General features: G+C 60.9%; 3 protein-coding genes across 4 annotated transcripts; 1 reads left to right on the forward strand and 2 right to left on the reverse strand.

The window, feature by feature from the left end:
* Positions 1–2,795: 2,795 nt before the first annotated feature.
* IL23A (interleukin 23 subunit alpha) lies at positions 2,796–5,135 on the forward strand. Its single transcript, XM_068212550.1, is given in 6 exon segments — positions 2,796–3,170; positions 3,172–3,228; positions 4,046–4,072; positions 4,074–4,145; positions 4,743–4,868; positions 4,971–5,135. Coding segments are annotated over 6 exon segments (537 nt in total). The 5' UTR covers positions 2,796–3,056; the 3' UTR covers positions 5,112–5,135.
* A 108-nt stretch (positions 5,136–5,243) lies between these two features.
* STAT2 (signal transducer and activator of transcription 2) lies at positions 5,244–23,115 on the reverse strand. 2 transcript variants are annotated; one of them, XM_068212546.1, is made up of 24 exons: positions 22,810–23,115; positions 22,569–22,700; positions 22,335–22,485; positions 22,162–22,260; positions 21,992–22,084; positions 21,833–21,911; positions 21,667–21,752; positions 21,431–21,579; positions 21,202–21,360; positions 18,345–18,497; positions 14,537–14,557; positions 11,748–11,841; positions 11,597–11,653; positions 11,408–11,491; positions 11,225–11,323; positions 9,718–9,853; positions 9,575–9,624; positions 8,109–8,197; positions 7,900–8,036; positions 7,300–7,488; positions 7,159–7,216; positions 6,359–6,623; positions 5,674–6,328; positions 5,244–5,512 (listed from the first exon to the last, which is right to left on the reverse strand). In XM_068212546.1, the coding sequence occupies exons 2-24, from the start codon at positions 22,697–22,699 to the stop codon at positions 5,385–5,387; spliced, it is 3,162 nt and encodes a 1,053-aa protein (XP_068068647.1). In that variant the 5' UTR covers position 22,700; positions 22,810–23,115; the 3' UTR covers positions 5,244–5,384. The 2 variants fall into 2 exon arrangements, with proteins under 2 accessions (XP_068068647.1, XP_068068646.1); XM_068212545.1 differs by having other exon boundaries at positions 5,674–6,623.
* A 2,179-nt stretch (positions 23,116–25,294) lies between these two features.
* On the reverse strand, positions 25,295–26,380 carry APOF (apolipoprotein F). The gene has a single exon (XM_068212547.1). It carries the CDS (start codon positions 26,363–26,365, stop codon positions 25,313–25,315), a length of 1,053 nt encoding a protein of 350 aa, XP_068068648.1. The 5' UTR covers positions 26,366–26,380; the 3' UTR covers positions 25,295–25,312.
* Between the last annotated feature and the right edge of the window lie 65 nt (positions 26,381–26,445).

Genomic DNA, 26,445 nt, shown 5'->3' on the forward strand with positions numbered 1-26,445 from the left:
GAGGGACACTGAGGGACACCGAGGGATACTGTGGGACACTGAGGGACACCGAGGGATACTGTGGGACACTGAGGGACACCGAGGGACATTTGGGACACTGAGGGAAACTGAGGGACACCGAGGGACACCGAGGGACACCATGGGACACCATGGGACATTTGGGACACTAAGGGACACTGAGGGACACCAAGGGACACCGAGGGAAACTGAGGGACCCTCAGGGACACCGAGGGACACCATGGGACATTTGGGACACTGAGGGACCCTCAGGGACACTGAGGGAAACTGAGGGACACCGAGGGACCCTCAGGGACACTGAGGGACCCTCAGGGACACTGAGGGACACCAAGGGACACCGAGGGACACCAAGGGACACTGAGGGACCCTCAGGGACACTGAGGGACACCGAGGGACATTTGGGACACCGAGGGATGCCAGCGGCCAGCGGGGGACACCGAAGGGCATCTGGGGACACTCTGCGGACCCCGCGGGGTGCCCGGGACACCCCGGGCTCCTGGAACCGGCGATGGCACGGGAACGGCAGCTGGCATCTCCGGGGTGAGGGGCAGGCACGGCAGGGCCCGGCATGTAAAATCCCTGCCCCGGGGTGGCATCAGAGCCTGGCACGGCCGGGACAAGGGGCTGGGCTGGGCCCTGGGCACCGGGCAGTATCCGGGGTAACCGGGCAGCACCCCAAGGCGCCAGGCAGCCTCCCGGGGATACCGGCCAGCGGTGCCAGAGCACGGAGCAACCTCCAGAGGAAGCGGGCGGTGTCCCAAGGCACCGGACAGTGTCCCACGGCACCGGGGAGCCAAACCGGGCCCCGCCCCGCCCCACCCCCGGGGCTTCGGGCCAGCTCCGCACCCGCCGCCTTTATCACCGCGGGCCCACACCGAACGCGCCGGCGGGATCGGCGGTATCAGCGGCCGCAGTGCCAGGCGGGGTCGGGCGGGGCACGGCGGGGCCCGGCCCGAGCGGCCGCGCTCGGCGAGCCCGGAGCCGCCACCCGCAGCCCGCCGCGCGCGCCCTTACCGAGCCGCCGCGGGCAGAACCGCGCCGGGGCCGCGCTCCCGGGCTCGTCCCGCTGCGCCGCCGCGGCCGGGCCGGGGCCGGGGCCGCTCCCGCCGTCGCTACGGCAACCGCGCCCGCTGCCCGGTAAACCGGGCCCGCCCCGGGCCGCCGACCAATGGCAGCGCCGAGCGCCGGGCGCCGACCAATCAGCGCCCGAGGGGGGCGGGACTAAGCGGTGCGGCGGGACGGGGCGGCGCACGGGACAAAAAGGCTGCGAGCGGCTGGTTCGCGGCGGGGGGAGCCCCGGGTGGAGTCCCGGGACCCCCGGGCACCTCTCGGACCCCCGGGCACCTCTCGGACCCCCGGGCGCTGCCGAGTCGTGCGGCTTGTGAGGTCCCAAGGGTGTCACGCAGCGTGCCCGGTCACCTACGAGAGCCTACGGTGTGTCACGGAGCAACCCGGGGCATCCCACGGTGCCCGCGGGTGTCTGGCAGCCCTCGGGGGACCCAGGTGTCCCACGGTGTCCCACGGTGTCGCGCGCGGTCCCTTGGCATTCCTCCACAGCGTGCGCTGGGGTCCCGCGATGTCCCACGGGGTCCCACCGCTGTCCCGGGCACCCCGTGGGGTCCCCAAAGTGTCCCCAGATGCCCTTCAGTGTCCCCCGCTGTCCTCTGGCATCCCATAATGTCCCTCGGTGTCCCGCGGGGTCCCCTGGCACCCCACGGCATCCCAAAGTGTCCCCAAATGTCCCTCAGCGTCCCACGGGGTCCCTCAGTGTCCCTTGGCATCCCAAATATCCTTCAGTGTCCCCCAGTGTCCCTCGGTGTCCCATGGGGTCCCTCAGTGTCCCTGAGGGTCCTCTGGTGTCCCTCAGTGTCCTAAATGTCCCACGGTGTCCCTGAGTGTCCCCCAGGGTCCCTCAGTGTCCCTTGGGGACCCCAAAGTGTCCCTCAATGTCCCTCAATGTCCCTCAGTGTCCCATGGGGTCCCTCAATGTCCCTCAATGTCCCTGAGGGTCCCTCAATGTCCCTCAATGTCCCTCAATGTCCCTCAGTGTCCCATGGGGTCCCTCAATGTCCCTCAGTGTCCCCCAGTGTCCCATGGGGTCCCTCAATGTCCCTCAATGTCCCTGAGGGTCCCTCAATGTCCCTCAATGTCCCTCAATGTCCCTCAGTGTCCCATGGGGTCCCTCAATGTCCCTCAATGTCCCTCAGTGTCCCATGGGGTCCCTCAATGTCCCTCAGTGTCCCCCAGTGTCCCCCGGTGTCCCTCGGTGTCCCCCGGTGTCCCCTCACTGTCATCCAGTGTCCCACGGGGTCCCTCAGTGTCCCTCAGTGTGCCTCAGTTTCCCTCAGTGTCCCTCAATGTGCCTCAGTTTCCCTCAGTGTCCCTCAACGTCCCTCGGTGTCCCACCCTGTTCCACGCCGTCCCCGGTGTCCTCCAGCACCTCCCGGGGTCCCTCAGTGCCTCACGAGGTCCCCAAGTGTCCCGAAGCTCCGGGCAGTGTCCCCGCCCCAGCCCCGGTGCCCGCGGCGCGCCCGGTGCCGGGGAAGGCCGGGGGCAGCCCCGGCGGGCGGAGCGGGAAGCGCCGGAGCCGCCCCGTCGGGGCCGCCGAGATTGCGGCACGGCCCGGTGGTCCGGCCCGGCACCGAGGGGACAGCGAGGGGACAGCCGGGAGCACCGGCTCGGACACCGCGGCACCCGGGGCTCCACCGCCGTGACGCCGCCGCGGGCTCCCCGGTGCGCCCGCCGGGGCGGCCCAGGTGGAGCGAGGGGGCGTCCCGGCGCCGGTGCCGGTGCCGGTGCCGGTGCCTCCCATCCCGCCAGGAACTGCCCCGGGTTTTCCTGCCTGTCCCGTCCCGTCCCGTCCCGTCCCGGTGCGGCGGGGCGCAGCGCGGGGACCCCGGCCCGGTATCGGTTCTGCTTTCGAGGGGAGGCGGCGGCGATGTCGCAGGGGCGGGAGCCACCTGCCCCGGGATTCCCCACCTGCCGCCGCCCCATAAGAGCCCGGTGGCGGCGCCGGTGGCGGCACAGACCGAGCTCCGATGGCTCCGCTCCGCCGCCTCTGCCTCTGGCTGCTCCTCGCTCTGCTGCCGCCGCCTCCCGCCGCACCGGCGCCGGCCCCGCTCCGCCGCCCGGACTGGGCCGCCTGCAGGGGTCCTGTCCCGGGAGCTGTCGCGGCTGCTGGGGACCGTCAGAGAGCCGCACCCGGTGCTGGTGAGAGCGGGGGGCTCGGCGGCGACACCGGGGGGCTCGGGAAGCACCGGGGACTCGGCCGGGGGCACCGGGGTCTTGGGAAGCACCGGGGGGCTTGGCCGGGGTTCCGGGGGCTCGGGAAGCACCGGGGACTCGGCTCGGGGCACCGGGGGGCTTGGGAAGCACCGGTGGGATCGGCCGAGGACAGCGGGGGACTCGGGAAGCACCGGGGGCTTGGCCGGGGTTGCGGGGGGCTCCGGAAGCACCGGGGGGCTCGGCCGGGACACCGGGACTCGGCCAGGGGGATCGGGGGGCTCGGGAAGTACCGTGGGGCTCGGGAAGCACCGGGGGGCTCGGCCGGGGCATCGGGGGCTCGGGAAGCACCGGGGGGCTTGGCCGGGGTTCCGGGGGCTCGGGAAGCACCGGGGACTCGGCTCGGGGCACCGGGGGGCTTGGGAAGCACCGGTGGACTCGGCCGAGGACAGCGGGGGACTCGGGAAGCACCGGGGGCTTGGCCGGGGTTGCGGGGGGCTCCGGAAGCACCGGGGGGCTCGGCCGGGACACCGGGACTCGGCCAGGGGGATCGGGGGGCTCGGGAAGTACCGTGGGGCTCGGGAAGCACCGGGGGGCTCGGCCGGGGCATCGGGGGCTCGGGAAGCACCGGGGGGCTTGGCCGGGGGTTCCGGGGGCTCAGGAAGCACCGGGGGGCTCGGCCGGGGCACCGGGGTAGCGGGAAGCACCGGGAGGTGCGGGGCCATCGCGGAGGGGGTGGGACCGGGAGTTCGGTGTCCCCCCGGGGGTACCGGGCGCGTGTGGACCGCACCGATCGCTGCTCCAGGAGGGGATGCAGCTGCTGGAGGAGGAACCCCCAAAATTGGCCCCCCCGGATCCGCTGCAGCGACGCCTGCGACCCCCTGACGCTGGAGAGCAACCACACGGTACCGGGGGCTGCGGGGGCCCGGGGGGCAGCCGGGGTCACCGAGGGGGCTGCGGGGCTCGGGGGAGGGCCCCAGGGATGCTGGGGGTTCGCTTGGGGCATCCCAGGGGTGCTCGGGGATGTCGCTGAGGGTGCCTGGGGGGTCCCGGGGTGTCCGGGGATGCTCTGGGGGTCTCCAGGAGGTCCCAAGGATGTAGCCGGGGGGGTCCCCAAAATGTCCTAGGGGATACACCTGGAGTGCTACGGGGGTGTGCTTTGGGGTTCCCGGATGTGTCCGGGGGGTCCAAGGGATGCTCTGGGGTTCCAAGGGTGCCCGGGGATGGTGTGGAATGTGCCCGGAGTTCCCAGGGATGCTGAGGATGTGCCTGGGGGTCCCAGAGGGGACCCAGGGATGCTGGGGAATGCACTCAGGGGTCCCGGGGGTCCCAGAAAGGCTGAGGGAGGCACCTGGGGGTGCCAAGGATGCGTCTCAGAGGGGTCCCAGCGATGCCGAGGGATGCGCCTGTGGTTTCCACGAGTGCCCGGGGGTCCCGGTGTGGGTGTGGGGTTGTCCCGGCAGAGTCCCGGACCCCCATCTCACCCCCGCCGCTCCCCGCAGCGCTGCCTGCACCGGATCCGCCAGGCGCTCCAGCACTACCGGGACCTGCTGGGCTCCGACATCTTCCGGGACCAGCCCCAGCCCCAGCTGGAGACCACGATGGAGCAGCTGCTGCGCCACGTCCAGGTCAGGAACCGGGGGCTTGCAGGGAGCCCGGGGGAGCCCATCCCCGCCGCGCCGGGCACCCAGGCGCCTCTCAGCCCCGCCCTGACCGCGCTGTCCCCGCAGGACGGGCACGGCCGACCCCCCCGGTACCCCCTGGCTCCCACCAAGGTCTGGGAGCAGCCGCTCCAGCGGCACCTGGCGCTGAAGCGGCTCCGCTCCTTCGCCGCCGTCATGAGCCGCGTCTTCAACCACAGCGCCCGCTGAGCGCCCCCGGACACCGCCCCCCCTATTTATTGCCCCTCTCCGAGGGGTTTATTTATGATGTGCGACGTTCCCTTATTTATCTTTATTTATACGTTTCTAATAAAGGTCCGACGGAGACGAGCGAGCGGCTCCTGCGTGCGGCGGGGGGGAAAGGGGTTTATTTACAGCGAGGGGGGTGCGGAGGGGACCCTGGAAGGGAAAGGGCTGGGGAGGGGTCCCTGGAAGGGAAGGGACCGGGGAGGGGTCCCTGGAAGGGAAGGGACCGGGGAGGGGTCACTGGAAGTCGCTGGCGTCGATGTGGAGCGGGGGGAAGTCGGTGAAGAGGGAGGGCACGACGGGCAGGACCGACTCCTCGGGCTGCGGCAGGAACGGGTCGTGCTGGTCCAGGAGCGCGGCGCTGCCTGCGGTGGGGACAGGGCAGTGCCCAGGGGACAGCTCAGTGCCCAGGGGGACGGAGCAGTGCCCAGGGGACAACTCAGTGCCCAGGGGACAGAGCAGAGCCCAGGGGCACAGGGCATGCCCAGGGGGACATCTCTGTCCCCTCCCCAGCCCCGACACTCACCGGGGCTCAGCTGCAAACTCTCCTCCAAGGCTGGCACCTCGTCTGGCATCAGCTCGGCCGCTCCCAGTGTCCCCAAGCCTGGCTCCAACCCCTCCAGCGACTGCAGCAGCTCCTGCATGTCCTGGCCCCCCGGCAGCAGCTCCAGGTCCCTCAGCTCCGGTGGCAGTGTCCCCTGCTCCTCGGGGACCCGCGGTGGCTCCGCAGCCCCCGGCTGCAGCGTCCCCAAGTTCACAGCCGCTGTCCCCGGCTCCCCCGGCAGCACCTGCAGTGTCCCCAAGTCCCCTGAGCCCACCTGCAGCACCCGCAGCCCCCCAGGCAGCACCTGCAAGGTCCCCACAGCCCCTGGTGCCACTTGCAGTGTCCCCTGGATGTTGGGGACCCCTGATGGCACCTCTGGTGGCTCCAGGCTTTGGGGCTGCGGTTGCAGCATCCCCAAGCCCGTGGGCTGCAGGGTCCTCGGGCTCGTGGCCATCACCTGTGGTGTCCCCGGGTGCCCAGGGGTGACCTGCAGCGCCCCTGGGCTCGTGGCCATCACCTGTGATGTCCCCAGGTGCCCAGGGGTGACCTGCAGCGTCCCTGGGCTCGTGGCCATCACCTGTGATGTCCCCAGGTGCCCAGGGGTGACCTGCAGCGTCCCTGGGCTCGTGGCCATCACCTGTGATGTCCCCAGGTGCCCAGGGGTGACCTGCAGCATCCCTGGGCTCGTGGCCATCACCTGTGGTGTCCCCAGGTGCCCAGGGGTGACCTGCAGTGTCCCTGGGCTCGTGGCCACCCCCTGAGGGGTCCCCAAGTTCCCAGGGGTGACCTGCGGTGTCCCCAAGCTCGGGGGCTGTGGCAATGCCAGGCCACCAGCCTGCTGTGTCCCCTGCCCTCGGGGCTGCAGCTGCAGCATCTCCAGGTCCTCCGTGGCCACCGACAACTCCTCTTCTGTCTGCCGCTTGTTGGGCGGCCTGGAGGGAGAGACAACGGGGTCAGGGATCGGGGATTGGGGTCAGGGACTGGGGTCAGGGTCAGGGATCGGGGATTGGGGTCAAGGATCAGGGTCAGGGTCAGGGATCGGGGTCAGGGATTGGGGATCAGGGATTGGGGATTGGGGTCAGAGATTGGGAATTGGGGTCAGGGATTGGGGACTGGGGATTGGGGTCAAGGATCGGGGATCGGGGTCAAGGATCGGGGTCAGGGATCGGGGATTGGGGTCAGGGATCAGGGATCAGGGTCAGGGATTGGGGATCAGGGTCAGGGATTGGGATCAGAGATTGGGAATTGGGGTCAGGGATTGGGGACTGGGGATTGGGGTCAGGGATTGGGGATTGGGGTCAAGGATCAGGGATTGGGGTCAAGGATCAGGGATTGGGGTCAGGGATGGGGATCAGGGGTCAGGGTCAGGGATCAAGGTCGGGGATCGGGGTTAGGGTCAGGGATCGAGGTCAGGGATTGGGGTCAGGGACCCCACAGGCTCCCGGAGGTGTCCCCACAGCCCCTCACCTGGAGGACACGCGGATGAGGCGCCGGTTCAGGTATTTCTGTGACTCGCTCAGGTTCCCTGGGGACAAAGGGGGGGTCAGGGGGGTGGCAGGTGCTGCCCTGGCTCAGTCCCAGGCCGTGCCAGGCTATGCCAGGCCGTACCCTCCAGCCTCTGGCTGTAGAAGGGCCCGAAAGCCTCGTCCCGGGCGGTGTTGGGGTACAGGAACTTGAGGGGGTTTTCTGGATTCTTCTCCTCCATGCTCATGTGGTAGTCGCGGATGATGTCGGGCAGCGCCAGCGACACCAGCTCCGAGGCCGTGTAGGGTTCCACGGCGTGGAAAGTGGGGGGCCCTGCAGGGGGGACAGGGGGGGTCAGCTGGAGGGGCGACACCGTGTCCCACAGAAAGCCGTGCTGGAGATGGGAGTTCAGGTTGACCATTCCCGTCCATTTTTAAGCGAAATCTGAATTTATCCTCTTGCTTGCTAAACTTCATGGGAGCGAGGTTTCTCTTCTTTGCCTCTCAGCAAGGCACCGACCTTCTCAAAGGATCTGAACCTCCAGGGTGTCCTCGTGTAATCCCCCAGGACAACGCCTGCCGGCACAGCCAGTCTGCCCCGGCACACCACAGCCAGGCGTGACAAGCCCCTCCATGGACTTGGGAAATCCCATCTCTCCAGAGGCTTTCGCTGCTCCACTGCTGGCCAGCACAGCCAGGGGCTGCACCCCGGGCTCCCAGGGGGGGTCCTGGGGGGGTCACTCACCTGTCTCGTGGTGCTCCACCCACGTGAAGGTGACGCCGCCGAGGACGCTCTCGCTGAAGCGCAGCAGGAACGTCCCCGTCCGCTTGCTCTTGAGCAGTTTCTCCTCCTGCTTGCGGCTCACGAAGCCCAGGATGAGTCTGGGGGAGGCACCGTCAGCCCCTGTGGCACCCCCAGCCCCCTCCCCAGCCTCCCCCCAGCCCCGCTCCTACCCGTTCTTCCAGAGCTGCTTGAGGTGCTCCTGGAGCAGCCCCAGGATCCCGTCCAGCCAGGCCCAGAAGGAGAAACTGGCACCTCCATCCTGTGGGAGAGGGGACATGGGGACATGGGGGGACAGGGAGGGACAGGGGGGACATGGGGGACATGGGGGGATGGGGGGACATGGGGGACATGGGGACATGGGGGGACAGGGAGGGACAGGGAGGGACATGGGGGACATGGGGGGATGGGGGGGACATGGGGGGACAGAGGGGACATGGGGACAGGGGGGGACAGGGAGGGACATGGGGGACATGGAGGGACAGGCGGGACATGGGGGGAGAGGGAGGGACAGGGGGGACGGGGGGACATGGGGGGACAGGGAGGGACAGGGGGGACATGGGGGGACAGGGGGGACATGGGGGACATGGGGAGAAAGGGAGGGACAGGAGGGACATGGAGGGACATGGGGGGACATGGGGGGACATGGGGGGACAGGGAGGGACATGGGGGGACATGGGGGGACATGGGGGACAGGGAGGGACAGGCGGGACAGGGGGGGACATGGGGGGACATGGGGGGACAGGGAGGGACAGGGAGGGACAGGGAGGGACATGGAGGGACAGGCGGGACATGGGGGGACAGGGGGGGACAGGGGGACATGGAGGATGAGGCCACAGAAGACTGTGGGAAAGTACCCTGAGGGGACAGGGCCATGGAGGGACAAGGGGGACAGGGACAGGGCCATGGGGGATGACAGGACAGGGCACAGGGGGACTGGGGGACAGGGCCCTGGTGGGACAGGGCCATGGGGGGACAGCTGGGACAGGGCTAGGGGTGGATGGGGCCATGAAGGGACAGGGCCATTGAGGGACAAGAGGAGCAGGGCCATGGGGAGACCAGGAGACAGGGCCACAGGGGGGACGGGGGCATGGGGACAGAGGGGACAGGACCATGGGGGCATGGGGACAGAGGGGACAGAGGGGACAGGACCATGGGGCCATGGGGACAGAGTGGACAGGACCATGGGGGCATGGGGACAGAGGGGACAGGGCCATGGGGGCATGGGGACAGAGGGGACAGAGGGGACAGGACCATGGGGGCATGGGGACAGAGTGGACAGGACCATGGGGGCATGGGGACAGAGTGGACAGAGGGGACAGGACCATGGGGGCATGGGGACAGAGGGGACAGGACCATGGGGGCATGGGGACAGAGGGGACAGAGGGGACAGGACCATGGGGGCATGGGGACAGAGTGGACAGGACCATGGGGGCATGGGGACAGAGGGGACAGGGCCATGGGGGCATGGGGACAGAGGGGACAGGACCATGGGGGCATGGGGACAGAGAGGACAGAGGGGACAGGACCATGGGGACAGAGGGGACAGAGGGGACAGGACCATGGGGCCATGCGGGCATGGGGACAGAGGGGACAGGACCATGGGGCCATGGGGACAGAGGGGACAGGACCTACTGACCTTTGAGAACTTGGGCCAGGCCACGGTGCTGTCCGGTGACGGCTTCGAGCCTTGGGGTGAGAGCAGGGTGAGGGAGGGCAGTGCAGCCATGTCCCACGGTGTCCCCCGTGTCCCCCCATGTCCCCCTGTGTCCCCGGCCTTACCCAAGAGTTTCTTGGCCAGCATCAGGAGGTTGTCCCGGCTGAGCCCCCGCTCAGCCACGCTCTGGAACTGCCAGCTCAGCACCTCGGCCAGCCGGGGCCACGGGGCTGGCGGCGGTGACGAGAAGAACTGCTGGGCCTGGGGGACACGGGGGACACGGGGGGACACGGGTGTGAGCGGGGCCGGGGACATGGGGAGGGATGGGGACAGCAGGAGGGGACGGGGACAGCAGGAAGGGATGGGGACATGCACTGGAGCAGGGGAGGGGGACATGGTGGGGACAGGGACACGGGCAGAGGATGGGAGGGGGACATGGGCAGGGAAGGAGGACATGGGGAAGGGGGCACATGCACTGGAGCAGGGGACAGGGATCAGACAGGAGGACAGGGACCCAGGGGGACGGGACAGGGACCAGGGGACGGGGATAAGTGGCAGGGGACAGGGACCAGGGGATGGGGATAAGTGGCAGGGGACAGGGACCAGGGGATGGGACAGGGACCAGGGGACGGGACAGGGACCAGGGGATGGGGATAAGTGGCAGAGGACAGGGTTCAAGGGATGGGGACATGCACCAGGGCAGGGGACAGGGACCAAGGACAGGCATTGAAGCAGGGGATGGGACAAGGACCAAGGACAAGGACATGAAGCAGGGCAGGGCACTGGGACCAGGGGACAGAGATCCACGCCTGGGACAGGACAGGGACCAGGGGACGGGGATAAGTGGCAGAGGACAGGGACCAGGGGACGGGACAGGGACCAGGGGACAGGACAGGGACCAAGGGACAGGACAGGGACGAGGGGATGGGGATAAGTGGCAGAGGACAGGGACCAGGGGATGGGACAGGGACCACGGGATGGGGATAAGTGGCAGAGGACAGGGACCAGGGGATGGGGATAAGTGGCAGAGGACAGGGACCAGGGGATGGGGATAAGTGGCAGAGGACAGGGACCAGGGGATGGGGATAAGTGGCAGAGGACAGGGACCAGGGGACAGGACAGGGACCAGGGGATGGGGATAAGTGGCAGGGGACAGGGACCAGGGGATGGAACAGGGACCAGGGGACGGGACAGGGACCAGGGGATGGGGATAAGTGGCAGGGGACAGGGACCAGGGATGGAACAGGGACCAGGGGACGGGACAGGGACCAGGGGATGGGGATAAGTGGCAGGGGACAGGGACCAGGGGACGGGACAGGGACAGGGGATGGGGATAAGTGGCAGAGGACAGGGTTCAAGGGATGGGGACATGCACCAGGGCAGGGGACAAGGACCAAGGACAAGGACACGAAGCAGGGCAGGGCACTGGGACCAGGGGACAGAGATCCACGCCTGGGATGGGGCAGGGACCGGGCCCGGAATTGGGGACAGGGGACAACCAGGACCAGGGACCCGGGACAGGACACCAGGACAGAGACTGGGCGAGGGGCAGGGCTAGGGATGGGACAGGGAGCAGCACAGGGGGACACGAGGCAGGGGGTGGCAGGGCTGGAGGGGGGACACAGGGCTCGCCTTGGGGTCAGAGCTGAGCATGTTGAACCAGAGGATGGAGGCCCAGGCGCTGGAGAACTGGTTGTTGTTGGAGATGACCACAAAGGGCAGCGTGGTGGTCTGGGGAGGGGACAGGGGTCAGGCTGGCTGTCCCCAGCCCCCCTCCCCGGCGTCCCCAAGCCCCCCAGCACCCCCAGCCCTCACCTCCAGCTCCAGCTCCAGCCCGCAGTAGGCGTAAGCCAGCGTGAAGGTGATGAGGTGCAGCTCCTCTGTCACGACCAGGGGACCCTGCGGGGAGGTGGCACCGCGGTCACCGCCCGGCCCGGGCCCCCCTGCGGCCCCCCGACCCCCCTGCAGCCCCCCCCGGCCCCACGCCGTGCCCACCGTGCCCACCTCGCCGCTGGTGCCTTTGCCCTTGCCAGCCCTGCTGTCCTTCTGCTCCTTCAGCGTCTGTGGGGACGGCAGAGTCAGCCCAGGGCGGGGTCCTCACCCTGCTCCCCGCCCCGGGGGGGGGGGGATCTGGGGGTCTGGGGGGGGTCCCTACGAGGTACTGGAAGTCGCAGACCAGCCCCTCCTGGGGACTGTCCCCGGCCAGGAGCGTTTTGCTGCTCGATGTCAGGATGTTGAACCTGCGGAACCTGCGGGGCACAGGCGGGAGATGGGAGGGGGCCGCGACCCCCGGGAAGGGCACGTGGGGGGGGGGCCAGGACCCCCGTGGGGAGGGGGCTGTGGGTGGGGGTAAGGACCCCCCCCCCTGCCAGGAGGGGACATAGCCCAGCTGTGGGTGGGGGGTCGGGGGGGGGGGGGGGGGGGACCCCCGCGGGGGGTGGTTGGGACCCCTGGGGGATGCTGACCTTTGGGACCCCACCCCAGGGATGGCAGGGAGGGGTTGGGACCCCCCCCCAGGGATGGCAGGGAGGGGTTCAGGACCCCCCCAATAATGGCAGGGAGGGGTCTGGACCCCCAGGGATGGCAGGGAGGGGTTGGGACCCCCCCCCAGGGAAGGCAGATGGGGGTTGGGACCCCCCCAGGGATGGCAGGAGGGGTTCAGGACCCCCCCCCCCAATAATGGCAGGGAGGGGTCCGGACCCCCAGGGATGGCAGGAGGGGTTCAGGACCCCCCCCCCCAATAATGGCAGGGAGGGGTCCGGACCCCCAGGGATGGCAGGAGGGGTTCAGGACCCCCCCCCAATAATGGCAGGGAGGGGTCTGGACCCCCAGGGATGGCAGGGGGGGTTTTAGGACGCCCCCAGGGGTGGCAGGGGGGGTTCAGGCAGGGATGGCGGGGGGGGGTCTGGACACCCCCAGGAACGGGGGCGGGGGAGGGGGTCTGGACCCCCAGGGATGGCAGGGAGGGGTCGGGACCCCCCCAGGGAAGGCGGGGGGGGTTCAGGACTCCCCCCACCCACACCCCAAGGATGGCAGGGGGGGGTCAGGACCCCCCCACACCCCAAGGATGGCGGGGGGGGGTCAGGATCCCCCAGCCCCAAGGATGGCAGGGGGGGTCAGGACCCCGCACCGCAAGGATGGCAGGGGGGGGTCAGGACCCCCCCAGGGATGGCAGGGAGGGGTCGGGACCCCCCCCAAGGATGGCAGGGGGGGTCAGGACCCCCCACCCACCCCAAGGATGGCAGGGGGGGTCAGGACCCCCCACCCACCCCAAGGAGGCAGGGAGGGGGGGTTTGAACACCCCAAGGATGGCAGGGGGGGGTCAGGACCCCCCCACACCCCAAGGATGGCAGGGGGGGGTCAGGACCCCCCACCCCCCACCCCAAGGATGGCGGGGGGGTTCAGGACCCCGCACCCCAAGGATGGCGGGGGGGGTCAGGACCCCCCACCCCAAGGATGGCAGGGGGGGTTCAGGACCCCCCCAGGGATGGCAGAGAGGGGGGGTTTGAACACCCCAAGGATGGCAGGGGGGGTCAGGAACCCCCCGACACCCCAAGGATGGCAGGGGGGGTTCAGGACCCCCCCAAGGATGGCAGGGGGGGTCAGGACCCCCCACCCACCCCAAGGAGGCAGGGAGGGGGGGTTTGAATACCCCAAGGATGGCAGGGGGGGTCAGGACCCCCCACCCCAAGGATGGCGGGGGGGGGTCAGGACCCCCCACCCACCCCAAGGATGGCAGGGGGGGGTCAGGACCCCCCACTCCCGACCCCAAGGATGGCAGGGGGGGGTCAGGACCCCCCACCCCAAAAATGGCAGGGGGGGGGTCAGGACCCCCCACACCCCAAGGATGGCAGGGGGGGTCAGGACCCCCCACACCCCAAGGATGGCGGGGGGGGGGGGTCAGGACCCCTCCCCACACCCCAAGGATGGCGGGGGGGGGGGGGTCAGGACCCCTCCCCACACCCCAAGGATGGCGGGGGGGGGGGTCAGGACCCCCCACCCCAAAAATGGCAGGGGGGGGTCAGGACCCCCCACCCACCCCAAGGATGGCAGGGGGGGTCAGGACCCCCCCCAGGGATGGCAGGGAGGGGGGGGTTTGAACACCCCAAGGATGGCAGGGGGGGTCAGGACCCCCCCAGGGATGGCAGGGAGGGGTCGGGACCCCCCCGAAGGATGGCAGGGGGGTTCAGGACCCCCCACACACCCCAAGGATGGCAGGGGGGCTCAGGACCCCCCCACACCCCAAGTATGGCAGGGGGGGGGTCAGGACCCTGCACCCCAAGGATGGCAGGGGGGGGGTCAGGACCCCCAACCCCAAGGATGGCAGGGGGGGGTCAGGACCCCCCCCCAGACCCCAAGGATGGCAGGGGGGGTCAGGACCCCCAACCCCAAGGATGGTGGGGGGGCTCAGGACCCCGCACCCCAAGGATGGCAGGGAGGGGGGTTTGAATACCCCAAGGATGGCAGGGGGGGTCAGGACCCCCCACCCCAAGGATGGCGGGGGGGGGTCAGGACCCCTCCCCACACCCCAAGGATGGCGGGGGGGGGGGTCAGGACCCCCCCAGGGATGGCAGGGAGGGGTCGGGACCCCCCCCAAGGATGGCAGGGGGGGTCAGGACCCCCCACTCCCGACCCCAAGGATGGCAGGGGGGGGTCAGGACCCCCCATACCCCAAGGATGGCGGGGGGGGGGGTCAGGACCCCGCACCCCAAGGATGGCAGGGGGGGTTCAGGACCCCCCCAGGGATGGCAGAGAGGGGGGGTTTGAACACCCCAAGGATGGCAGGGGGGGTCAGGACCCCCCACCCACCCAAGGATGACAGGGGGGGGTCAGGACCCCGCACCCCAAGGATGGCGGGGGGCTCAGGTCACCCCTCAGAGGCTGTGCGGGGGGGGGTCAGGACCCCCGGGGGGTCTCGGCCCCCGGCGCTCTCGCGGCTCTCACCCTCGGATGTTGGGCGGGTCCCTGCAAGAGACAAGGGGGGGTCAGGGCCGGGGGACCCCCGGGGCCGGGGGGCGCGGGGGGTCCCTGCGGCTGCGGCTGCGGCTGCGGCTGCGGCAGGGACAGCGACGGGATCGACACCGCGCGGGAGCCACCTGTGCTCTGCAGGATAAATCACTGCAGGGTCACTGCAGTTCAGTGAACGCACGGATTGACTGCATGGAGATTGTCTAATTAATGCAATTAATGGTATTAATACTATTAATTTTATTTTATTTATTTATTTATTTGATTTAATTTTATTAATTTTATTAATTTAATTAATTTATTTGATTTAATTTTATTAATTTAATTAATTTAATTGATTCTATTTAATTTTATTAATTTAATTTAATTTATTTAATTTATTTAATATAATTTTATTAATTTAATTTAATTTAATTTATTTAATTAATTTAATGAATATAATTAATTTAATTAATGTAATTAATTTTATTAATGTTACTAATTTAATTAATTTAATTAATTAATTTTATTTTATTTTATTTTATTAATTTAATTTATTTTTAAAATTAATTTAATGAATATAATTTAATAGAATTAATTTAATGAATATAATTTAATTAATTTATTAATTTAATGAATATAATTTAATATAATTAATTTAATGAATATAATTTAAGTAATTTAAGTAATTTACTTAATATAACTAATTGTATTAATTGTATTAATTGTATTAATTGTATTAATTGTATTAATTTTATTAATATAATATAATTAATTTAATGAATATAATTTAAGTAATTTAATTAATTTTCTTAATATAATTTAATTAATTGTATTAATTGTATTAATTGTATTAATTGTATTAATTGTATTAATTTTATTCATATAATATAATTAATTTAATGAATATAATTTAAGTAATTTAAATAATTTACTTAATATAATTTAATTAATTGTATTAATTGTATTAATTTTATTAATTTTATTAATTTTATGAATATAAAATAATTAATTTAATGAATATAATTTAATTAATTTAAGTAATTTAATCAATATTATTAACTTAATTAATTTAATTAAGTTAATTAATTTTATTAAGTTTATTATTTTAATGAATATAATTTAATTAATTTAATTTAATTTATTTATTAATGTAATGAATATAATTTAATTAATTTAATGAATATAATTAAATGTATTTAATGAATTTACTGAATTTAATGAATTTAATTTAATAATTAATGTATTTATTGATTTAATGAATATAATTGAATGAATACAATTTAATTAATTAATTAAATTAATTTTAATTTTGTGAGATTTATAAGATAGTAAAGGGTTGCTTAGGGTTTAAGATGGTTGTAGGTTCTTATTATTATATTTATATTTAACATTAACATTAACAAACATTAACATTAAATTTATATTTTTATTATATTTATATTATATTATATTATATTATATTATATTATATTATATTATATATTTATAATTTATTTATGTTATATTATATATTTATATTCTATTTATACTTATATATATTTATATTTTATTTATAGTTTTATTTATATTTATATTTATATTTATATTTATATTTATATTTATACTTACTTATATTTATATTTATATTTATATTTATATTTATATTTAAATTTAAATTTATATTCATACTTATATTTATCTAAATCTGTTCTAAAATCTAAATCCTTCGTTTATTCTATATAATTATGTCACTGCATTACTACGCTATACATTTTTTTATTAATTTTTCCAATATATTTTCCTCCTCACTTAAGGGATATTTTTATTTACAACTACAGCAAACACAAGTTTATGGCGTTATTTGTTTTATGTGCGCATATTTCATTTTTACATTAATGTAACAAATTAAAAATTGCAAAAATTAGATACCATCATTCTCCATAAATATTATTTAATGTAATAAATCAAATAATTTAATAAAATAAAATAATTTAAGAAAATAAATCATTTAATTAAAAAAATTAAATAATATAATTCAATAAATTAAATAATTTAATTTAAGAAATTAAATAATTCAATTCAATAAATTAAATCAATTAAAGAAATTAAATAATTTAATTCAATAAATTAAATAATTCAGTTTGATAAATCAAATAATTTAATTCAATAAATCAAATAATTTGATTCAATACATTAAAGAAATTAATTTAAGAAATTAAATAATTCAATTTAAAAATTATTCAATTCAATAAATCAAATAATTTAATTCAATAAATCAAATAATTCGATTCAATAAATTAAAGAAATTAATTTAAGAAATTAAATAATTCGATTTAAAAATTATTCAATTTACTAAAACAAATAATTTAATTCAATAAATCAAATGATTCGATTTAATATATTAAATAATTCAATTCAAGAAACTAAATAATTTAATTCAATACATCAAATAATTCAATAAATCAAATAATTCAATTGAATACATCAAATAATTTAATTCAATAAATTAGATAATTTAATTCAATAAATCAGATAATTCTATTTAATGAATTAAATAATTCCAGTCAATAAATTAAATAATTCAATTCAGTAAATTAAATAATTCGATTCAGCAAATTAAATAATTCGATTCCGTAAATTCAATAATTCAATTTAAGAAACCAAAGAATTTAATTCAATAAACCAAATAATTCAATAAATCAAATAATTCAATCCAATAAATTAAATGAATTAATTTAAGACATTAAATAAATTAAGAAATTAAATAAATTAAAGAAATTAAATAAATTAATTTATGAAATAAAATAAATTAATTTAAGAAATAAAATAAATTAATTTAAGAAATTAAATTAAAGAAATTAAATAAATTAATTGAAGACATTAAATAAATTAAATTAAGACATTAAATAAATTAATTTAAGAAATTAAATAAATTAATTTAAGACATTAAATAAATTAATTTAAGAAATTAATTTAAGACATTAAATAAATTAATTTAAGACATTAAATAAATTAATTGAAGAAATAAAATAAATTAATTTAAGAAATTAAATTAAAGAAATTAAATTAATTAATTTATGAAATAAAATAAATTAATTTAAAACATTAAATAAATTAATTTAAGACATTAAATAATTTCAGAAATTAAATAAATTAATTGAAGACATTAAATAAATGAATTTAAGAAATTAAATAATTTAATTTATGAAATAAAATAAATTAATTTAAGAAATTAAATTAAAGAAATTAAATAAATTAATTTATGTAATAAAATAAATTAATTTAAGACATTAAATAAATGAATTTAAGAAATTAAATAAAATAATTTCAGAAATTAAATAAATTAATTTAAGACATTAAATAAATTAATTTAAGAAATTAAATAAATTAATTTATGAAATAAAATAAATTAATTTAAGAAATTAAATTAAAGAAATTAAATAAATTAATTTATGTAATAAAATAAATTAATTTAAGACATTAAAAAATTAATTTAAGACATTAAATAAATTAATTTAAGACGTTAAATAAATTAATTTTAGAAATTAAATTAAAGAAATTAAATTAATGTAAGAAATTAAATAAATTAATTTATGAAATAAAATCAATTAATTTAAGAAATTAAATTGAAGCCATTAAATAAATTAATTGAAGCCATTCAATAAATGAATTTACCAAATAAAATAACTTAAGAATCTCCGTGATTCCCATCCAACAACCCCATTTCACGCACTCAAACTCAACGCCATCGAGGGAAGAACTGAATTTCTCCAGCTCTCGGGGCCAGTGGAGGCCCCTGTATCCCCGGCCCTGCCGCTCCCACCTGTCGATGTGGATCTTGGCCTCCATGCGGTGGTTGCGGTCGTGCAGCCGCACGAGCAGGCGGGCGCGGCTCGAGAACTTGCCGGCGGTGCGGAGCACCAGCGGCCGCTTCCCGGCGTTGGGCGTGCTGGGCTGCTGCTCCACCACGAAGGCGCTGGGGAGAACGGCGGAGGTAAGGGCTGCGCCGAGACCACCACCGTGCCCCCGGCGGTGCCCCCACTTCTGAAAATCGTGGAATCGCCCGAGCGGGAGGGAAGCCAGGAGGGGCAGGCAGGTTTAATTCCTGGCCTGGCACAGGACAACCCCAAAAATCCCCCCAGTCCTAAATCCCAATGTTTGAGCAGTGTCCAAACATCTCCTGAGCTGTGGAATACCCAGAGATGGAAGGGACCCATCAGGATGATCTCCAGCTCCTGGCTTGGCATGGGAGAACCCCAAAAATCCCCCCAGTCCTAAATCCCAATGTTTGAGCGGTGTCCAAACACCCCCTGAGCTGTGGAATACCCAGAGATGGAAGGGACCCATCAGGATCATTGAGTCCGACTTCTGGCATGGCACAGGAGAACCCCAAAACCAGCCCAGTCCTAAATCCCAATGTTTGAGCGGTGTCCAAACATCTCCTGAGCTGTGGAATACCCAGAGATGGAAGGGACCCATCAGGATGATCTCCAGCTCCTGGCCTGGCACAGGACAATCCCAAAAATCCCCCCAGTCCTAAATCCCAATTTTTGAGCGGTGTCCAAACATCTCCTGAGCTATGGAATACCCAGAGATGGAAAGGACCCATCAGGATCATCGAGTCCGACTTCTGGCCTGGCACAGGACAACCCCAAAACCTGCCCAGTCCTAAATCCCAATGTTTGAGTGGTGTCCAAACATCTCCTCAGCTGTGGAATACCCAGAGATGGAAAGGACCCATCAAGATGACCTCCAGCTCCTGGCCTGGCACAGGAGAAACCCAAAACCAGCCCAGTTCTAAATCCCAATGTTTGAGTGATGTCCAAACATCTCCTCAGCTGTGGAATACCCAGAGATGGAAAGGGACCCATCAGGATGATCTCCAGCTCCTGGCCTGGCACAAGACAATCCCAAAAGTCTTCCCAGTCCTAAATCCCAATGTTTGAGTAATGTCCAAACATCTCCTGAGCTACGGAATATCCAGAGATGGAAGGGACCCATCAGAATGATCTCCAGCTCCTGGCCTGGCACAGGACAACCCCAAAAATCCCCCCAGTCCTAAATCCCAATGTTTGAGCGGTGTCCAAACATCTCCGGAGCTGTGGAATATCCAGAGATGGAAGGGACCCATCAGGATGATCTCCAGCTCCTGGCTTGGCATGGGAGAACCCCAAAAATCCCCCCAGTTCTAAATCCCAATGTTTGAGTGGTGTCCAAACATCTCCTCAGCTGTGGAATACCCAGAGATGGAAGGGACCCATCAGGATCATCGAGTCCGACTTCTGGCATGGCATAGGAGAACCCCAAAACCGGCCCAGTCCTAAATCCCAATGTTTGAGTAATGTCCAAACATCTCCTCAGCTGTGGAATACCCAGAGATGGAAGGGACCCATCAGGATGATCTCCAGCTCCTGGCCTGGCACAAGACAATCCCAAAAATCCCCCCAGTCCTAAATCCCAACGTTTGAGCGGTGTCCAAACACCCCCTGAGCTGTGGAATACCCAGAGATGGAAGGGACCCCTCAGAATGATCTCCAGCTCCTGGCCTGGCACAGGACAATCCCAAAAATCCCCCCAGTCCTAAATCCCAATGTTTGAGTGATGTCCAAACATCTCCTGAGCTGTAGAATATCCAGAGATGGAAGGGACCCATCAGGATGATCTCCAGCTCCTGGCTTGGCACAGGACAACCCCAAAACCTGCCCTGTCCTAAATCCCAACATTTGACCAATGTCCAAACACCCCCTGAGCTATAGAACTATGGAATACCCAGAGATGGAAGGGACCCATCTGGATCACAGAATCACGCAGAATCACAGAATAATGAGGCTGGAAGAGACCTCTAAGATCATCGAGTCCAACTCCTGTCTTGACACAGGACAACCCCAAAACCTGCCCTGTCCTAAATCCCAACGTTTGACCAATGTCCAAACACCCCCTGAGCTGTGGAATACCCAGAGATGGAAGGGACCCATCAGGATGATCTCCAGCTCCTGGCTTGGCACAGGACAACCCCAAAATCTGCTCAGTCCCCAAATCCCAACACCTGAGAGCATTGAGGCCTGACAGCGTTGTCCAAACTCTCCCTGACCCCTGGAATATCCTGAGTTGGAAGGGACCTACAGGGAACAAAGCCCAGCTCCACGCTGGAGACACCCCAAAATCCCACCCTGTCGCTGAGAGCCTTCTCCAAATGCTCCTTGAGGTGGGAAGGGGCCCACAACAATCTTTGAGTCCCAGGACACCCCCAAAAATCCTAAATCCCAACACCTGAGAGCATTGTCCAACCTCTCCCTGACCTCTTGAATCATCCAGAGCTGGAAGGGACCCATCAGGATCAAAGTCCAGCCCAGCACAGGACACCACAAAGTTTCCCCCAAATCCCCGAGAGCATTGCCCGGACCCTCCCTGACCTCCTGAATTACACAATACCCAGAGCTGCAAGGGACCCGCCAGGATCCTTGATCCCAGCTCCAGGCCCTTCACAGACACCCCAAAATCCCACCCCGTGCCTGGGAGCGTTGTCCAAACACTCCCGGAGCTCTGACAACCACGGGACCGCCACCACTCCCTGGAGAGCTGCCCCAGCGCTCAACCACCCTCGGGGGAAGAACTTTTTCCTGATCTCCACCCTCGAACCCTCCAGGCACAGCTCCAGCCGCTCAGACCCCACCCCACACCTCTTCAGCAGGTGCGTCAGCTGCTCCTGCAGCCGCTGCTCCAGCAGGGGCGTCTCTGCCACCAGCGGGTCCCTGGCGTAGGTCACCTTTTGTCGCAGGTCGCCCAGCGCCCGCAGCAGCTGCCGCAGCTGGAACAGCCCCTGGCCCAGCTCCGTGAACCTGCGGGGGTCAGGGAGCTCAGAGGGGTCCGGCTGCAGCCCCCCGAGCCCCCCGAGCCCCCCGGCCCTACCAGGTCTCCAGCGGGCGCAGGTTGGCATCGCCGGGGCCGCCCAGGCACAGGCGCTGCTGGCGCGCCCGCCAGGCCCCCAACTCCTGCTGCAGCAGCTCCTGCAGGGTCTCGCTGCGCCCCAAGAGCTGCTGCATCTGAGCCAGCACCTCCTGGGGGCAGATGTGGCTCTGAATGGGGTGCTCAGGGTGGGCACGGCCCCCGCCAAACCCAGCCCGGCCACCCCGAGCCCCCCTCACCCGCCGCTGGCGGTCCAGGTTCTGCAGTTTGTCCTGGAGGGATTGGAGCTCCTGGATGTACTCGGGGTCCCCGTTCCTCTCCCCACCTGCGGGCAGGGGAGAGGGCTCAGGGTTTCGGGGGGCTCGGGGCAGTGCCCACCCCCCATCTCCCCGGCGTGGGGCTCACCTGGCTGGTAGTGCACCTTGTAGCAGAAATCAAAGGCATCCTGCAAATCCTCCAGGTGCCTGAAGGCTCGATCGGCTTCCTGCGAGCACAGCGGGGTCAGGAGCGGCCGGGCAGCCCCCGGGGGGGCTGGGCGGGGGTCGCGGGGGCCGGAGGGGTTACCTGCAGGGCCCTGTGGAAGTCGCCCAAGCGCTGCTGGATCTGCTGCTCCCGGCCGCTCTCTGGGGCTGGGCTGGGCGCGGGGGCCGAACCCCCCTGGGGAGGGAGACACGGGGTGTGGGAGCGGCCGCGGGACCCCCGGCGTGCGTGGGGGGGACACAGCCCTGCCCTACCTGCCCCCCCGCCTGCCCCAGGCGCAGGATCCGCCGCTCCTCCTGCAGCAGGTTGGCCACCAGGTTGGCGAATCTCTCCGGCTTCTCCTCGAACTCGGCCTGCGGAGGGCTTGGGGGGGTCAGCGCGGCGCGGAGACCCCTCCCCATCGCACTCCCCCCGCCCTGAAGCGCACCTGGAGGTCGCGGTGGGCCTTGCGCAGGTTGTGCTTCAGCATGAAATCCTCGCGGTCCGAGCCCAGGCTGCCCAGGCGCTCGCCCAGTAGCACCAGTAAGGAGTGGAACAGCATCCGGGCGTGCGAGCAGAGCGGCTCCGCCGCCTGGCGCCTGCGGCAGCCCGGGCTCAGCGCGGGCACGGCCCTGCCCGGGCCCCCCGGTGCCACCCCCAGCCCCGGATCTCCCCCCGTTACCAGTTCTGGCTCTCGATCCAGGCGGCCAAGGACTGCCGCACGGCCATGGGCAGCGCCGAGCCCGCGTACAGCTGGTGCACCTGCTCCAGGTAAGTGTTGGCCAAGCTCTGCACCTCCTGCCACTGCGCCATGCTGGGGGGACAGCGGGTCAGGGGCGTCCCGAGGAGCCCCCGGCCACGGCAGGACCGGAGGACGAGAAACACCCGCGTGTGCCGGGTGGGCACTTCTGCACCCCACGTACCTGCCTGCAGCACAGGACCCGGGGGTCCCTCTGCTCCTGCTCGGTCCTGGGTGGTCCCGGGGGTCCCTCTGCTCCTGCTCGGTCCTGGCTGCTCCGGGGGTCCCTCTGCTCCTGCTCGGTCCTGGCTGCTCCGGGGGTCCCTCTGCTCCTGCTCGGTCCTGGCTGCTCCGGGGGTCTCTGCTTTGGTTCAGCCCCGGCTGCTCCTGGGGGTCCCTCTGTTATGGTTCTGGGTGGTCCCGGGGGTCCCTCTCCTCCTGCTCGGTCCTGGCTGCTCCGGGGGTCTCTCTGCTTTGGTTCAGCCCCGGCTGCTCCCGGGGGTCCCTCTGTTATGGTTCTGGGTGGTCCCGGGGGTCCCTCTGCTCCTGCTCGGTCCTGGCTGCTCCGGGGGTCTCTCTGCTCTGCCTCAGCCCCGGCTGCTCCCGGGGGTCCCTCTGTTATGGTTCTGGGTGGTCCCGGGGGTCCCTCTGCTCTGCCTCAGCCCCGGCAGCTCCCGGGGGTCCCTCTGTTATGGTTCTGGGTGGTCCCGGGGGTCCCTCTGCTCTGCCTCAGCCCCGGCAGCTCCCGGGGGTCCCCTCGCTGCCGCTGGGGTGGCCGCGGACCGGCAGCCGCGTCCTGCGGTGGGAGCAGGGGGTGAGCCGAGGGGGGTTCCCCACCCGGGGCGGGGGGCACACGCACAGATCGCCCACAGCAGGGCCCCCAGCACCCCTTGTGCACCACCCCAGGCCCCTCCTCAGAGGCCCCCCTAGACCGGACCCCCATGGAGCCCCTCGGGCACCCCCCGGGCACCCCCAGCGGGATGGGTGCCCTTGAACATCCCCCGCCCCAGAGGGACAGCCCTCCAAGGGACGCTTTGTGTGCCCCAGGCGGGGTCCCCTGCCTGTGCCGCCCTCCCCCGGGCTCCCCCGGGCTCCCCCGGGCTCCAGAACCGCCCATGTCCCCCCCGGTCCCCCCCGGGACCCCTGACCCACCTCCGCCGCCGCCGGAGCAGGAAGGCGGGCTGGCCACGCCCCCTCCCCGCTCTGCTCGGTGATTGGCGGAGAGCGGCGCCGAGGCCACGCCCCCGCGAACGGCGGCTTTGGGGCTGTTTGTTCATTTCCCCAAATTTACGTCACGGGGGCGGGGCCGTGGGGGCGGGGTTAGTGATTGGGCGTGGCCGGGGGCGGGGTCAGCTGGGACCGGGGGAGGGAACGGCGGCGGCCCGGGATGGGCCGGGGGACAGGGACAGACAGAGGGGACCGGGACTGGCCGTGGGGACAAGGGCGGGCCGTGAGGACAGGGATAGAGCCATTGGGACAGGGGGACAGCGGGATGGGGACAGCCTGGGGACAGGGACAGAGCCAGGGGGACAGGGACAGAGCCATGGGGACAGGGACAGGCCATAAGGACAGGGATAGAGCCATGGGGACAGGGGGACAGCGGGATGGGGACAGCCTGGGGACAGGGACAGAGCCAGGGGGACAGGGACAGAGCCAGGGGCATGGGGACAGCCTGGGGACAGGGACAGAGCCATGGGGACAGGGGGACAGCGACAAAGCCAGGGGCATGGGGACAGCCTGGGGACAGGGACAGAGCCATGGGGACAGGGACAGAGGACAGGGGGACAGGGACAGAGCCAGGGGGATGGGGACAGCCTGGGGACAGGGACAGAGCCATGGGGACAGGGACAGAGCCAGGGGGATGGGGACAGCCTGGGGACAGGGACAGAGCCATGGGGACAGGGACAGAGGACAGGGGGACAGGGACAGAGCCAGGGGGATGGGGACAGCCTGGGGACAGGGACAGAGCCATGGGGACAGGGACAGAGCCAGGGGGATGGGGACAGCCTGGGGACAGGGACAGAGCCATGGGGACAGGGACAGAGGACAGGGGGACAGGGACAGAGCCAGGGGGATGGGGACAGCCTGGGGACAGGGACAGAGCCATGGGGACAGGCTGCAAGGGTGGGGACAGAGCTATAAAGGATAGGTTATAGGAACAGGGATAGAGCCCTGGGAACAGAGCCATGGGGACAGGGAGAGGCCAAGGTGACGGGGACAGAGCCATGGGGACAGCGGGATGAGCTATGGGGACAGGCCATGGGGATGGGAACAAACCATGGAGACAGGGGTGACAGAGCTCTGGGGACAGGTACAGAGCTCTGGGGACAGGTACAGAGTCAGGGAGACAGGGAGAAACTGCAGGGATGGGGACAGGGCCAGGGCCGTGGGGAGAGGGACACAGAGCCCTGGGGACAGGGACAGGCTGGAGGGAGACAGGGAAGAGCTGTGGGGACAGGGACAAGGCAGTGTGGCCACTGGGACTGACTGGCTGTGGGGACAGGGCTGGGGCGACAGGGACAGGCCATGGGGATGGGACAGAGCCACGGCCCCACAGGGACAGGCCCAGCCCAGCTGCCACCACATGGCCAAGGTCTGGGTGCCCCGGGACAGGGTGACCCCGCATCGATCCGTCCCCAGCTGCCCCAAACAACGACCCGGCACCGGCCGCCACATGTGGCCTTTATTCAGACGATGACCACGGCGCCGCTGTGGGCAGTGGGCACCGGCGAGGGCTCCCCGGCCGAGGTGAAGTACCCGATGAGCGCCCGCACGCCGGCCTTGAGCCCCGGCTGCAGCCCCAGCTGCACCCCCATGGCCACGGGGCCCCCCAGGCCCCCGGTGAGCGCGGCCAGCCCGGCGTAGCCCAGGTCCTCGGCGGCCTCCAGCGCCCGCGTGGACGCCACGGCCTCGCAGCCCTGGAAGGCGAAGTAGACGCTGGTGCCCAGGTTGTAGAAGATGCTGACTCCTGGCACCCACTCCAGCACCTGGTGGGCTTCCCGCTCCCCCGCCGGGCTGCAGGCGTCCTTGTCCTCCCGCCGGCGCCGCACGGCGCCGCGGCACGGCCGGAACCCCGGGAATTCCCGGCCGCCCTGGCCCAAGGGTGGCGTGGGCTCCACGCCGGGCGTGGGGGTCCGGAGCTGGGCGGGATCCACACAGGCAGAGCCCCCCGACCGTGCCAGGCCGAGGAGCAGCAGGGCCAGCGGCCGTGGGGCCAGAGCGCCCGGTACCCGCGCCAGCCCCCGCAGCAGCGCCGCGGCCGTGGGGGTCCCCAGCTCCCGCGCCAGCTCCAGCGCCTCGGCCTCGGCCTGGAGGGCACAGCCGGCCCCGCGCAGCGCCAGGGCCATGGCGGCACGGGCCAGGCCGCGGGGCAGCGGCGGCAGCCGGGAGAAGCCGGGCAGGGCGTCGGGGCGAAGGGCCCGGCACGGGACCCCCGGTGCCCGCGGCGGGATGGGCTCTGCCGGCCCCACCAGCTCGGCCAGCAGCGCCCGGTCACCGGCAGCCAGCCCAGGGGTGACGACGGACACGGCCATGGCACGGCTGAGGACGAGGAGCGGGAGGAAGAGCAGAACCCGGGGCATGGTGGCAGCTCTGGGACGATCTGTGGAGGTGGGAGGACAGAGCCCCGTCAGAGCCCCGTGGTCGCAGCCCCCCGCGACTCCCCCGTGCCCCGGCTCACCCGCTCGCCGCTGTCCCCTGCCCTGTCTGGCCGCTGCGGCCGCGCCGGCCGCGTGACCCATTTATAGCCGTGGTTATCAGGGAGTTGCGACACGTCCGGCGCATGGACGGGGACCGGGCACTCGCTGAGGCCAGGGCGGCT

This window comes from Anomalospiza imberbis, chromosome 22, assembly GCF_031753505.1.
Source record: "Anomalospiza imberbis isolate Cuckoo-Finch-1a 21T00152 chromosome 22, ASM3175350v1, whole genome shotgun sequence".
Taxonomy (NCBI): Eukaryota; Metazoa; Chordata; class Aves; order Passeriformes; family Viduidae; genus Anomalospiza; species Anomalospiza imberbis.

What these genes read in the sequence shown, in the direction of transcription:
- STAT2 (XM_068212545.1), bottom strand. Translation starts at nt 22,699, where the DNA reads ATGGCGCAGTGGCAGGAGGTGCAGAGCTTGGCCAACACTTACCTGGAG. An exon ending in CTGACGCACCTGCTGAAGAG is followed by an intron (nt 18,498 to 21,201) that starts GTGTGGGGTGGG and finishes CGTTCTCCCCAG; the next exon opens with CGCCTTCGTGGTGGAGCAGC. An exon ending in CTACAGCCAGAGGCTGGAGG is followed by an intron (nt 7,217 to 7,299) that starts GTACGGCCTGGC and finishes CTTTGTCCCCAG; the next exon opens with GGAACCTGAGCGAGTCACAG.
- APOF (XM_068212547.1), bottom strand. Translation starts at nt 26,365, where the DNA reads ATGGGTCACGCGGCCGGCGCGGCCGCAGCGGCCAGACAGGGCAGGGGA.